Genomic DNA, 15,245 nt, shown 5'->3' on the forward strand with positions numbered 1-15,245 from the left:
AAAAAAATTCTGCTTATATATCCATGAATCATATATTATACCTGATTTTATATGTTAAGAGCACTTTCCTCCCTCAATTTATACATATGATTTTTATTTGAAGTATCTGTGCTCTGTTTTGCTCTCTCTCTATATATGCATGTATATATAAGCATATATATATAATTTGCACTTATTGTTTCAGCATCTTAATCCACATTTTTGTCATGTTTTGAATTTGATCCACATGTATACATATTGCTTATTTTTAAACTAGAGGCCTGGTGCATGAATTTGTGCATGGGTGGGGTCCCTAGGGTTGGACTGCGGGGATCGGCCCCAAACCCTAGTCCAACGCCACCTGCAGCTCCTGCCTGACGCTCCTGCTCATCCCGGCCCCACTGCGCCTGCCGCAGCCTCATGCCCAATCAGTCCTGATCAGGAGAGGCTTGTGCCACATCAGCAACAGCAGCAGCAGCAGCAGCAGCAGCAGCAGCAGCAGCAGCAATGAGCCCTGTATCTGGCATCGTCCCAAGGGGAGTGGCCTGTAGGATTGGGCCAAAACTGGCTCCCTGATATCCCCTGAGGGGTCCCGGATTATGAAAGGGTGCAGGCCAGGCTGAGGGACCCCACTGGTGCAGGATCAGGGCTGGGGAGGGACTACAGGAAGGCTCCAGGGCATGTCTGACCCATCTCACTCTGTCCTGATCCCTAGCAGCAAGCTAACCTACCAGTTGGAGCATCTGCCCCCAGGTGGTCATTGCACATCATAGCGAGCGGTTGAGCGACCTTAGCCTATCATTAGCATATTACACTGATTGGTTGACAACCAGACACAGCCTATTAGGCTTTTATTATATAGGATGTCTATTTCCTTGTACTGCATTAGTATTTTCTACCCTTGGTTTCATAGGTATTATGGCATGCATATACTCATGAAGGAAACTGTGTAGACTCATCTTTTATTTATTTAAGGTTAACTCAAGTGCTGCTGGCTTCCAGGGATGGCATTATTTTTATTAGATTTACATTAATCTCTGGGTATTAACTAATGCATATCTTTTCCTCCCTGTGAGAGTTTGTGACTTCAGGATTCTCCCACCACTCCCCCTCTCCCCCCAAACAAATCTTTCTGAAATGAGTTAAACAACAAGGACGGCAAAAAGCCCTGTCTTATTAAGTACATTTTGGAATGCTACAAGGAAATGTCGTAAAGGGGGCCCATCTTCTTCCACTGAGGTGATCGTGCAGACAGAGGTGTGCTCATTGGTTCCTTTCGTACATCTGCTTTGGACAGTCCACGTGGGAGACAGGGCACACCCAGACTCTACGCTGTGAGAGGGCAGGATCGTGCCACCTGTGAACTCGCCAAACATTTTGGGTAGTAAGTAAGCACAACAGCATTGGCACTTCAGGATGACCCTGTTCTTAATGAGATCCAGCCAGAGAATCTGCCCAGATCGCCATCTCTCTCTCTCTCTCTCTCTCTCTGTGTTTCTCTCTGTGTCTGTCTCCATCTCTCTCTGTCTTCTCTGCCAGTAGGAAATGAGCATTGCTCAGTTTTATGAGACATGAACTATTTTGTTGAGGGCCAGATTTGTTTTCTAGGGCAATGTTTTTTAATTGCCAGAGGTGATTTGATTGTAGACTCCATCATTTGTATCGCAACGGCTCCCCTTCTCTGAAGCAAACATGGTTCACTTGGCAGCTCCTGGCCAGGGTCCGTTCTCTTGGCTCCTCCTCTCTGGGCGGCGGCAGAGCCTCTGATTCAGCTCTAAGCAGCTTGGCCCCTGCCTGCTGGACGGCAGATGACCTCAGCCTGGCCCCCACCGAGCCTGCCTCCCTGGCCCAGCTCTTCCTCCCTGCAGGTGGGCGGGGCCCCAGATGTGTGCTAATGAGAGCTTCTCTTTGTTCCTAGGGTTTGGGATGCTCTGACAGACAATTACATCCCTTCACTCGCAGAAGACTGGAGGGACCCAAACATCGAGGCTCTGAATGGCAACAGCTCTGACACCGAGGTACCTCTCCGCTCCCCCACCTCCACCCCTACCTCATAGGGCTCGAGAAGATGTGAATTCCACTTCGAAAAGCATTCAGTAACGTACCAGTCTTCCCCATTCAATGCTCAAAGCCATTGCTGGGAAGGTAGGAGTTGGGGAGGAGGTGAAAAATAAGATGAGGGGGTACATCCGGCGGACACGAGGTGACTGGGATCATTACCTGTGAAAAGGTAAATGCAGATACTTCTGTTGGTGATCTGTGTCTACACCAGGGAAACTTGGGTGCTCCGAAGTAAGAAGGAGAGTGGCTACCACGTGTTTTTTTTTTATTATTTTTTTTTATGTTCAAGTGATAATGGTTAAAATGAACAGTCAGTCTCACCAAAACAGTGCAGTGAGCAAGTGCTGACGGATCAGGGCCTGGCTAATGGCCAGCGTTGGGGCCCGGATATGAGTGAGGTGGCCACGCAATGGGGAGGCGTTCTTAATGGAAGGCAACCAAGGAGACATTTATGTGGCCTGAGTCACATTCTGTGGTTGCTGATGCCAACGAAGAAAGAAGCATAAGGGCTTACTTATTCATTTAAGCGCATATGAATAAACAAAGAGAATACTTACTTTTTTAAAAAAAATATTTTTTGTTGATTTCAGAGAGGAAGGGAGAAAGAGATGAGAGAAGGATAAGAGAGAATCATTGATCAGCTGCCTCCTGCATGCCCCCTACTGGGGATTGAGCTCGAAGTCCGGGCATGTGCCCTGATTGGGCATCCAACTGTGACCTCCTGGTTTATAGGTTGATCCTCAACCACTGGGCCACACCAGTTGGGTGAGAATACTTATTTTGAGTTGATTTTCAGAGGCTGTGGGGAGTGATCTTTCAGAAGATCCAACTGCCCCTCCTAGCTGATTCTATATATATAAAAAGGTACATCCATTAATGGCTAAAAGCCAATTTCTGCCTTGCTTGGTTTTCTAGTTTCAGCTGTAAAAGAAATTTGACAATTTCTTATGAGGAACGGCTGTCAAATGTGTGTGTGGGGGTGGATCTGATATTCCTAAATTGTCTAGAATTGAGTTCAGGTAAAAGAGATAGAGACAGGTTTTCCTTACTGGGCAATATTTCTGCAGGTCGTTACCCAAAATAGCATAGCAGATGATCAGTTGGCTGATTTTTTTGAAAAGATAGTTGCAGCCCTAGCTAGTTTGGCTTAGTGGATAAAACATCAGCCTGCGGACTGAAGGGTCCCCGGTTCGATTCCGATCAAGGGCACATGCCCAGGTTGTGGGCTCGATCTCCCAGTGTGGGGCATGCAGGAAGCAGCCATTCAATGATTCTGTCTCATCCTTGATGTTTCTGTCTCTCTCTCCCCTCTCCCTTCCTCTCTGAAATCAGTAGAAATATATATATTTTTCAAAGATGGTTGAATATCCTTTCTTAACTCTTCTAATAATTAGCAATCCAAAGTACTCGAAAACCTCAAGGCTTCATTGACTGGGGCAGGTAAGATGGTGATTTTGAGACTAAGAGATACTACTTGGCGTTCATCTTGGAGGGTGTGCATTGGGTCCTGTCTTGAACTCCCACCTGCTCATTTCCTCCTGCAGTGCTTATGTAGACGGTGTTTAGCAGGTACCCAAAATGCAAAGGAGAAGAGAGGCAGTGATGAAACAAATCAGGTGACAGAAATTTAAGCAGGTCCATCTCGGTGCGAAAGGCAGATTTTTTTTTTTTTCTTTATCTCTTTTGCCACCTTCCCCGCTCATTTTTATTTATTTATTTATTTATTTATTTATTTATTTTTAATATATTTTATTGATTTTGTACAGAGAGGAAGGGAGAGAAATAGAGAGCTAGAAACATCGATGAGAGAGAGTCATCGATCAGCTGCCTCTTGCACACCCCCTACTGGAGATATGCCCGCAACCAAGGTACATGCCCTTGACCGGAATCGAACCCGGGACCCTTCAGTCCCCAAGCCGACGCTCTATCCATTGAGCCAAACCGGTCTCGGCTCCCCGCTCATTTTTAAAAAAATATATTTTATTGATTTTGTACAGAGAGGAAGGGAAGAGATAGCGAGTTAGAAACATCAACGAGAGAGAGTCATCGATCAGCTGCCTCTTGCATACCTCCTACTGGAGGTGTGCCCACAACCAAGGTACATGCCCTTGACCGGAATCGAACCCGGGACCCTTCAGTCGCCAAGCTGACGCTCTATCCATTGAGCCAAACCAGTTTCGGCCTTTCCCCGCTCATTTTGAGGAGTACTCCTAAGGATGTATAAGACAGCCTGCCCTTCCAGAGGACTTCCATTTATCCTCACTGGCAGATTTCCCTCAAGAGGCTCAATATTTCAGAGCAAATTGAATGACCCTGAGGAGGGAGATTGTGAGCTTGGTTCCTTGTAGAATTTCTCCCCTCTGAGCCCTGGGAAACGGACAAGGGAGCGAAAATGGATGGAGCAAGGCTGTCTTATTTCATCCTCCTCAATGATCTGCGCTCATGCAGCCGAAGCTCTGTTAACTGGCCTCGGTTGAAAGGATTTGCTAGGTTAACGGCACTCCGTGTCCCTCTGTAACGCATGCGGACGGGGCGCCTGGGCGTGCTGAGGGCACACAGCTGGCAGGCTTCTCGCTAGCAAACGTGCACATCTCTTCTTCTGCTTAAGCGCTTCATCGGCAGAAGTCAGCCGTGTTGATCCAGAGACAGAGAAACATTGAACAGATCCTCAAACCTCAGAGGGAAGGTTGGGGAGGGAAGGGATAAGGGGGAGAGATTAAGCAAAGGACTTTTATACATGCATATAAGCCTAAGCAATGGACACAGACAACATGGGGGTGAGGGCATGACTGGGGATTTGGGGGAACAATGTAGGGGATAAAGACATGGATATAATACCTTAATCATTAAAGGAATTTTAAAAAGCAAAAAAAAAAAAAAAAAAAAAAAGTCAGCTGTGTTGTTCCCAAACCTGTTCGTGCTTGTAATTGTGATTGTAACGAAGTAATCAAATAAGATATTATAGACAGTGCTGGCTTATGACGGCAGAGAGAGTCATTTTTGCTTTTTAAAAATCAAAGTAACACACGCACATCGTTTTAAAAGTCACATAATACTTTTTAAAACCATCTAAGACTTAAAAGAGCAGCCCGACCTGTCTCCCCCTATCCCCAGAGGCAACCACCTTTATTTCTTTTTTCTTTCTTTCTTTCTTTTTTTTTTTAAATATATATATATTTTATTGTTTTTTTTACAGAGAGGAAGGAGAGGAATAGAGAGCCAGAAACATCAATGAGAGAGAAACATCGACTAACTGCCTCCTGCACACCCCGCATCGGGGATGTGCCTGCAACCAATGTACATGCCCTTGACTGGAATCGAACCTGGGACCCTTCAGTCCGCAGGCCAATGCTCTATCCACTGAGCCAAACCGCTTTCGACAACCACATTTATTTCTTTCAGCTGATTCCTTTGGCAGATATCTTCAGTTTTCTTTTCTTTTTTAAAAAAATTCTTTTTTGATTAAGGTATCACATATTTGTCCTCAACTCCCCCTCCCAATCCCCCACCCTTCCCCACTCATGCCCCCACCCCCTTCTATTGTCCTTGACCACTGGTTAGGCTCATATGTGTGCACACAAGTCCTTTGGTTGATCTCTCCCTTTTATCCCCACCCTCCCTTTGAGGTCCAACAGTCTGACCCATGGCTCCTTATCTCTGGGTCTGTTCTTGTTCATCAGTCTATGTTGTTCACCATTTCCCCTAGATGAGTGAGACCATGTCCTACTGGAAATATACTTATAAGAATCGAAAAATCTTCAGTTTTCTTACATTGCTATTTCTCTGATTATTTAAAACACACAGCTTTGGCTGTTATATATTAGTTTGTATTATGAAAGATAATATTCAATTCTTTTTTAAAATCATGTTTTTATTGATTTCAGAGAGAGGAAGGGAGAGGGAGAGAGATAAAAACATCAATGATGAGAGAGACTCGTTGGTCGGCTGCTTCCTGCATGTCCCCTAATGGGGACGGAGCCTGCAACCCAGGCAGGAGCCCTGACCAGAAATAGCAGAACCGTGACCTCCTGGTTCATGGGTTGATGCTCAGCCACCAAGCCACACCAGCTGGGCAAGATTTAATTCTTTTACATCATTTCAAATGCTCCAACTTAGCCTGTCCCATTCTAGTATAGTTAAATCGGTCAGGGAGAGGCCCTCTTCAGCCTACGCGCTGCCAGCTCCTGCCTGTGTCCTCGAGGCTGCATGGGCTCAGGATGCTTTTTACATTTACCCACACGTGCGCCACTTTTGGTCTTCTTTATTCCTTCCTGTCGATCTCATTTCCCAAGATTTCCTTTCAGGTCCAAACACTCTCGCCGGTATTTCTCGGTTGTGTAAGTGAACAGGAGACAGATTCCCTCAGCTCTCGTTCGCTTTGTGTTTTCCTCCTCCACCGAGGATCACAGCCTTGCACTGCCTGTGTCCAGGGCCGGAAAACAATTGGCCCATAGACGCTGGACAGATGTATGGTTGTGCGTGGCAGGAGGGGTAAGTCCAGTACTAGGCACCCCGTCGAGGCTAGAAGAGGCCATCTCTTCTGTTTTCACTTTGAGCAATTCCTTTTATTCAAGTGTTGGACTTAGAAATGGATCTCCTGATTTTTTCCCCCCCCCCTTACCAGTTTGTACCTACTTTTTGTTGTTGTTCTCTCTAGGTGATTTTTTCCACCTTCCCAACTCTTCCACTGGACCTCCACATTTGCTATCCATACGTTTAATTTCTAAGAGTTCTTTCCTGTTTCAGGGAAGCGATTCTTTTCTTATTTTATTTTTTAAAATATATTTTATTGATTTTTTACAGAGAGAGGGATAGAGAGTTAGAAACATCGATGAGAGAGAAACACCGATCAGCTGCCTCCTGCACCCCCCACACGGGGGATATGCCTACAACCAAGGTACATGCCCTTGGCCAGAATCAAACCTGGGACCCTTCAGTCCGCAGGCCGACCCTCTATCCAGTGAGTCAAACTGGTTTCGGTGTTCTTTTCTTTTTTTCTTTTCTTTTTTTTTTTTTTTAATATTTTTTTAATTGATTTCAGAGAGGGAGAGAGAGAGAGAGATAGAAATACCTCTTACTGGGGATTGAGCCCACAACCCAGGCATGTGCCCTGACCGGGAATTGAACCTGACCTCCTAGTTCGTAGGCTGATGCTCAACCACTGAGCCACATCGGCCAGGGCTATCTAACATATACTTTTATCCATATAACTAAATGCTGTCATTTTCCAAAAACCTTTCTCTTTCCGCACTAGTCCCCTTCTAGCCTTCCTTCTCTGCACAGACAGTGTCCGGGCAACGGAAGGCAGGTAGGGGTCCGTAAGTGACACCTGTCAGGAAAGAGGCTTGAGGAGAAGTGACAGCAGCTATTGGAGCAGAAGAGAGACTGGCAGGAGTGAGAGAAAATGTGGGACGAGGGGCCTAGATTGATGGAGGAAGGATGAGAGAAAGGAGGAGGGAAGGCCAGGGACAGGGTGGATGTGATGAAAGCAGACAGAGTGGAGGTTAAGCCACGTGTAGGAGAATATTCTGGGGAATACTCTGTGGGTGCTTCTTATTTTATTTTACACTGTTATTTTATTTTATTTTATTTTATTTTATTTTATTTTATTTTATTTTATTTTTAGTGGCACACTTCTGAGATCCGAGAAAACGTGGTGAGGTCATACTACTAGGAACTCACAGTAACATTCACAGGCTTGTCATTGATTTTCAAATCTCCTTCAACCCAAGTCTGACAAATAGACTGTGGGCTCCGTGCCAGAGAAGGGGCGAGGAGAGCGAGCTCTGACTGAGAGGCATTCACACCACTGCCCGGAACATTTGAGCATCAGAGTCTGTCCCCAGAGGCTCCCTGTTTGCCCTCCTCCGGGGCACACACCCAGGGACCCTGGGGAGGGACATGGCATGGTTGAAAGGTGAGGTATTATTTAGAAGGAAACCCACTAAAATCGGCTAAATGGGAAACCCACTAAATGGGAATCATCCATTTAAAAAAAGACTTAATGTAAAAAAAAAAAATCAATCTGGTTATAGATGGTTGTAGATGAACACTTGCTGTCAGATGCTTGTGAACAGTAATCCAAACAGAAAACAAATGCTGTGTTTTCCCTAGAAGCCCACTTCTACCACAGGACTTTCTGGCTCTAAATATGATAAGTTCTGCAGGGAAGGCCAGGGTGGGTGGGAAGAGATCAATCAAAGAACTTGTATGCATATGTGCATAAGCCATGGACACAGACAGTAGTGCGGTGAAGGCCTAGGGGGAGGGGGGGGTTGAGTGGGGTTGGAGAGGGCAAGAAAGGGTCAATAGGGAGAAAGGAACATATGTCATACTTTCAACAAAAAAGATTAAAAAAAATATATTGTAGCCGGGACCGGTTTGGCTCAATGCATAGAGGACTTGGGGACTGAAGGGTCCCGGGTTCGATTCCGGTCAAGGGCATGTACCTTGGTTGCGGGCATGTCCCCAGTATCGGGTGTGCAAGAGGCAGCTGATCGATGACACTCTCTCATCGATGTTTCTAATTCTCTATCCCTCTCCCTCTCTGTATAAAATCAATAAAATATATTAAAAAAATATATATATATATAGTAAAATCTGAAGAACAGAACGGACTGGTGAATATAATAGAATCAGGGACATAGAAAGGGAGTGGATTGACAATTCTCAGGGGGAAGGGGGGAAGGATGCGGGAAGAGATCGGACAAAAATCTTACCCCTATGGATGAAGACAGCGGCGGGGATAAGGGCATGGAGTGGGGTGGGGAATCAGGTGGAGGGGAGCTATGGGGGGGGGGGAGAGGAATACCTGTAATAATCTGAACAGAAAAGATTTATTTTAAAAAATAAATTGTAGCATTAAAAAACAAATAAATTCAACAAAGGAAAAAAGAGAGAGAGAGAGAGAGAGAGAGAGAGCGAGCGCGCGAGCGAGAGAGAGAGAGCGCGTGGTTGGGAACAGCCGTGGCTCCGGGAGGTGTGTCCGCGTGGCTGGGAGCCGGGACACCAGGTGGCTGCCACAGGTGGCGGACTTGGCAGGCGCCGGAGCATCTGGGCTCCACCGTGGAAAGAGATGTCACCATCTGGCGCCCAGCCCCGCCGCCGACCCCGTCCCCTCCCGGCCCTACCCCTCAGCCAGGCTGAGCGCAGATGGCATCGGACACCCGCTTGGTTAATTTTTTTTTATGCCACAGCCCTGGTTTTAAGCAAATGGAGACAGACGGGGCGTGTTGTGTGAGAGGTGTCTGCCAAGGTGGCGCTCAGGGGAGAGGGAACGGTTTCTAAGGACAGGCTGCGTCTGGCGGGACGGCTGGGGTGGAGCCGGGGTGTTTGCTGTTAGGACGGGGAGGTACGGCCCGGGAGAGAGGCCGATGGGTGTGCCAAGCCCTGGTGAGCCAGCAGAAGTGACTCCTGGATGGCGGGGCCTCTGCCCAGAGGTCTCCCGAAGGCACCGCGCCAGCTCCCGTGTGACTGGCACGTCCGGCTTCCCGACAGAGGCCGCTGGCTGGGCGTTGAGTGGTTCATGTTCTGCAGGATGTGGACGTACATGGCGGGCCGTGGCCATCTCGGACCCGGTCAGGAAGCCCGAAAGGCCATGGCTGCCTGGTTGGACAGCATCATCTACGATCTCCATGGTTGTGAACTTTCAGAATCTTAAGAGGGAGGGTGGGATCTTGGAGACGCGGGGCAGATGATGAGTGTTGGTTGTTGTTGGGTTTGCCCATTGGTTCATGTGGTCAGGCTGTTCGGGGGGCATGTCACAGACGGATCGCTATATATCCTCCATCAGCTGTGACACGCGCCTAGATTCCCATAACGGATGGTATTTCACCCGATCCTAAAAAAAGCATGACTGTTGGGACAGGAGAAGCCCATCCTTTATTTGATTAGTTTTTAATAATAGATGTTTTATGGATTTCAGAGAGAGGCAGGGCGAGGGAAAGAGAGACAGAAACATCAGTGATGAGAGAGAAACATTGATCCGCTGCCTCCTGCGGGCCCCACACTGGGGATCGAGCCTGCAACCCGGAATCGAACCGTGACCTTCTGGTTCATAGGTTGATGCTCAACCACTGAGCCACGCTGGCCTGGCGAGAAGCCTGGCCTTTAAAATGCCCCCAACGAAGCAAATTCTGGAAACCAACTCCCAGGTGGGAGCTCCTCCTCTACACGAGCAGGCCTTTGCTGCAGGCGTGGGTCGCAGCATCACTCACCTTGAGAAGGTTCCTGTTCACACAAGGATGGCCCGTCTGTGGGTCAGAGAACAGCCGCTCCCTCTGAGTCAGAGAGTGCTGCCACTCATCCCTCATTGTCTTTTTCCCACCACCCGCGTGGGAGAGGGACGGAACTCTTACCCCTCTTCAGACTCCCCTCTACCCAGGGGATGGCTGGAGCGGCCCCTCAGGCAGTGCCCCCCGCTGTAGAGACCAGAGGGAATGCCCAGCTCTGCTGCTGGCCGATCAGAATTCCATCCCCCTTCAGATCCACGACAAAGAGGAGGAGGAGGAGCTCAATGAGAAGAGTGAGCACGATTCTGGGATCAATGAGGAGCCGCTACTCACTGCGGATCAGGTATGACTCCCTCCTTGTTCTTGGGATTGTTTTTCTTTTAAAAATTAATTCATTTCTTTTTTTGTTTTTTTTGTTTTTTGTTCTTGGAATTTAAAAAAACGATTTTTATTGATTTCAGAGAGAGGAAGAGAGAGGGGAAGAGAGATAGAAACATCAATGATGAGAGAGAAGCATTGATCTGCTACCCCCTGCACACCCCTATTGGGGATCGAGCCCGCAACCTGGGCATATGTCCTGACTGGAGTCGAACCATGACCTTCTGGTTCATAGGGTGATGCTCAACCACTGAACAATGCCAGCCCGGCAGGAACTTTTTTTTTAATGGCGAAGAATTTAAGATAATATACTTGTCACATCCATTTAAGGCAGAAGAAAAATGTATGATCTTGGGGTGTCTGCGTTGATGACTTGGAGTGTCTTTCAGAAAGGATTTCATTTCTCCTGATGCCTCAGTTTACCCACCTGCTGTGAATAGGAACATAATTCCAGACACTTGGGTTGGGTGGGCTCCGTATTGGGTAACGGTCAGAGGCAGGCCCAGTGTTGACTGACTCTACTTCCTGCTGAAACTCTTATTGTAATTCGCGTGCTTGGAGTCCAGACACCGAAACGTGGGCCCCAAATACCTGTCCTTCCAAAAACGGAAGTGGGGGGTGAGGCCTCTGCGCGATGGCTGTTTTTCTCCTATTCCACAGAACACAGAGGACGCTTCCAAGAGGCGTCTTAGAGACACTTGTGTCTCTTTGTTTGCAAAAAAAGAAAAAAGATAGATGGAGTCGATTGCATTTTGGCTTGAATAATTCATTCCTGAAGGAGAATGATGCTGGCTCTCTGGCTTCCTTATTGAACCTTTCAGTAAATACTTAGGGATGGCTGCTGTGAGCAGGCCCCATGCTCGTTTTTTCCCCCCCACCACAAAATAATTCAGGAAAGCCTCCATCGGGAGCCGTGGATGCCAGAAAAAGCTTTTCCGTAAAAGGAACTCTTTTGTGTCTGTGGTCAAAGGCGGGATGTGAATAGGTAAGGATCAAGAGGTTGAAGGAACCAGATGAAAAACACAGGCGCCACCAGTGAATTCTTGTGAATTTCAGAAGTCCGATGACACCTGCTCTGACATCGAGAGAAACTCAGCCGCACCTTTCTAAAGGGGCTCATGTCATTGGTTGCATCCCGTGAGTGGCTTTCAGTAGTCACAGATGGGGTGTGACCTGAATGTATTCGTACAGATGGGGAGGTTTGGGACTAAACTGCCATTATTCTAAAGGAGGGGATGGGCGGCATGTCTTCCTCGCTTCGGTCCAGCCTCACACGCAGACCCCAGCCCGGCGGCCTCAGAGCGGGAGCCTGTCACAGCATCGCGAACGGGCAGACGCAGGATCCAGGTCACCGGGCTCATCTGTGGGGTCTTTCTGGAAGTAGTCCTTGCTTATCCGCTTTCTTTATGTGCAAACGATTAATGTACAGAGACGCTCACCCCATTCCTTTTGGCTCCATCGAACATCACTGTCCCTCCCGGGAGCTGTCCCTCCCCAGGCTAGGTCAGAGCTGGATGTTTTTTTGTTTTTTTTTAAAATATATTTTATCGATTTTTTACAGAGAGGAAGGGAGAGGGGTAGAGAGTTAGATACATCGATGAGAGAGAAACATCGACCAGCTGCCTCCTGCACAACCCCCCCAACCCCTACTCTCTACTCCACTGGGGATATGCCTGCAACCAAGGTGTATGCCCTTGACTGGAATCCAACCTGGGACCCTTCAGTCCGCAGGCCGACGCTCTATCCACTGAGCCAAACCGGTTTCGGCCAGAGCTGGAGGTCTTACCTCTTTTCTGCTCTTTGCTCCGCACACCCTGTGATTCCGTTAGGAGCATTGTGCTCGCTTGTTGCCGGGCAGGTTTCGTTCCTGTCCACAACCTGGAGAAGCAGCCATTTCCTTCCGTGCGAAGAAGTTTTCCGCATTCTGAGTTGTTCTGGGAACACGGTGCTTCTGTGTGTGTTTTTCCAGTCGCAGGCACCGTGACAGTGAGGGGCCGGGTTTCGTGTTGACGTCGGCGGCTGAAACCTTCTCCCCCTCAGACGCAAGGTGCTCATCGGCCTTCTTCTCGGGAGGCGCCGAGAATTTCCAATAAAGCACTCACCCAAGGGCTGTTCTGGGGAGAAGCTTTGCATTAAAGGAAGGAGTGTGTGCAAGCCGTTGGTCAGGCCTATTATTGTTAGTATTTAATACGTATTCAGTGACAGCACCGCTTTAGGGATTTTTACAGACGGCAAGTTGGACATGTCCTTCCCTGACCCACATTCCAGCCAGAATGCCCCTCCGGCAGAGGTCAAGGTCACTCAGTCTCCTGTGGACCTCCCGCAGGTCATCGAGGAGATCGAAGAAATGATGCAGAACTCCCCGGACCCCGAGGAGGAGGAGGAGGCCCTGGAGGAGGAGGACGGGGCCGAAACGTCCTCCCAGGCGGACTCGGTGCTCCTGCAGGAGATGCAGGCCTTGACCCAGACCTTCAACAACAACTGGTCCTATGAAGGTGAGGGCCGGGGCGTGTGGGGGAGAGGGAGAGAGGGGCTCGCCGAGGACGGACCCCTGTCCTGGGCCAGGCGCTGGGCACGTGCCTCCCTGTAGCTACTAGACCCTCGCATCCATGGAGTTGGCAACCTCCTTCTTACTGGGCACCAGGGGAGAAGGTAGCACTTTCTGGAAATGAAAAGGTAGTTGAGCAAAATTAAAACTGAGCAAAGAACATGGCGTAGCCAACAAGAAACTCCTACCAAAGGTAGTAGCAACGACAGCTCATGTTTTGGGAGTGCTTCCTACGTGCTTCCTTATTCTAAGGGTTTGTTCTACAGTAATGTCCCTTTCTCCCACCCCAGCCCCAGCACTGAGCTGAGCATTCCGAGAGGGTAAGCCACTTGCTCACGTGGGCCACTGTTGCAAAAATGGAATTAAAAACGAAATCTCCTTTCCGCCCAGAAAAGCTTTCCCCAGAAGCAGAGAGTTGAAACAGTTCTGTTCTTGAGTGAGCATCGAACCTGGGACCCTTCAATAAATAGGCCGACACTCTAGCCACTGAGCCAAACCAGTCTGGGCAAGAAAAACGATCTTAAATGTAAGAATGTTACCTGCCATAGCAGCCCACTCTGCTCCCGCTCGCCAGGCTTCCCTTCCCACTCCGGGTAGCCCGGCTCCGCTCCCGTCCCCACTTTGGAATGCAGGTGGGAGAGGGCCTGGGCGTGCCTGCGAATCTCGCCGTCGGCTTAACCAGCTCCTGGGAACCAGCACCACCCGCTACTGCTCTGCAGCATCAATGCCAAGTCCCCACCCCCCCCCCCTTTTTTTTTTTTTTGTTTAAAAATATTTTAATTGATTTCAGAGAGGAAGGGAGAGGGAGAGAGAGAAAGAAACATCAATGATGAGAATTATTGACCAGCTGCCTCCTGCACGTCCCGCACTGGGGATGGAGCCTGCAAGCCAGGCCTGTGCCCTGACCAGGAATCAAACCGGGACCTTCTGGTTCATAGGTCGATGCTCAGCCACTGAGCCACACTGGCCGGGCCTGAAACCTCCTCTTTATGCTCCCTCCCGTCCCACCCTTGACCCATTTCACATGAGGAATATTGTAGAAACAGGACAATTTGGAAGACAGAACAAGGGATCAAGAAGCCACGGTGTCTGTCCACACACTTTTAAACATCTATATATTTTATTGATTTTTAGAGAGGAAGGGAGAGGGAGAGAGAGATAGAAACATCAACGATGAAAGAGAATCACTGATTGGCTGCCTCCTGCACACCCCCTACTGGCGTGTGCAGGAGGCCAGCAACTCGGCCATGTGCCCCTGACCGGAATCGAACCTGGGACCCTTTAGTCCGCAGGCTGACACTCTATCCACTGAGCCACACCAGCCAGGGCTGTCCACACACTTTTTTTGTGGGCAGAGTCCTTTGGCTTCCTTGGGGGCTTTTTCTTCTTCCCCCTTTGTTCTCCCACCTAGTGCTGCCTCTTCTGCAGACAGTATACTGCCCCCCGCCCCCCCCCCCCGCACACCCCTAAATTGTGAAGGTCTTTCCTGGCCTTTTGCGGAGTGGGGAGGGTCTCCCCTCGAGGGGCCGTCCCCCCTGGAGTGGCTCGGCCGCAGGTGCCACCCGTGGGCGTCTCCCCGCAGGCCTGAGGCACATGTCGGGGTCGGAGCTGACGGAGCTGCTGGACCAGGTGGAGGGCGCCATCCGCGACTTCTCGGAGGAGCTGGTGCAGCAGCTGGCCCGCCGGGATGAGCTGGAATTCGAGAAGGAAGTGAAGAACTCCTTCATCACGGTGCTCATCGAGGTGCAGAACAAGCAGAAGGAGCAGCGAGAGCTGATGAAGAAGAGGCGGAAAGAGAAAGGCCTGAGCCTGCAGAGCGGCCGCGCGGACAAGGGCAGCCAGATGCCCCTCAAGGTATGTGAGCGAGCAGCCGGCCGAAGCCTGTGCGCCCCCCTCGAACCCGGCACCCCAGGTCCCGCACCAACCCTGCAGCGGACAAGAACAGACTTCTCCTGCGCAGTGGCTGACGGGAGGGACCCTGGAAGATGGTGGAGGGGGTGGGGAGGGTAGAGGAGGGGAGAAGGGAGGGATGAAAAGGGAGAGAAGAT

At 49.3% G+C, this 15,245-nt stretch overlaps 1 protein-coding gene across 2 annotated transcripts in view; it reads left to right on the forward strand.

Moving 5' to 3' along the window:
• FEZ1 (fasciculation and elongation protein zeta 1) overlaps positions 1 to 15,245 on the forward strand; it is a 36,920-nt gene that overhangs the window by 13,140 nt on the left and 8,535 nt on the right. For both annotated transcript variants that reach the window (XM_045585464.1, XM_036449795.2), the window contains 4 exons: positions 1,898 to 1,997; positions 10,525 to 10,614; positions 12,976 to 13,144; positions 14,780 to 15,051. In XM_045585464.1, the coding sequence (XP_045441420.1) occupies positions 1,898 to 1,997; positions 10,525 to 10,614; positions 12,976 to 13,144; positions 14,780 to 15,051 (631 nt within the window). The remainder of the gene's footprint in view (positions 1 to 1,897; positions 1,998 to 10,524; positions 10,615 to 12,975; positions 13,145 to 14,779; positions 15,052 to 15,245) is intronic.

The sequence above is a fragment of the Pipistrellus kuhlii genome, unplaced genomic scaffold (genome assembly GCF_014108245.1).
Source record: "Pipistrellus kuhlii isolate mPipKuh1 unplaced genomic scaffold, mPipKuh1.p scaffold_m20_p_20, whole genome shotgun sequence".
NCBI classification, from domain to species: Eukaryota; Metazoa; Chordata; class Mammalia; order Chiroptera; family Vespertilionidae; genus Pipistrellus; species Pipistrellus kuhlii.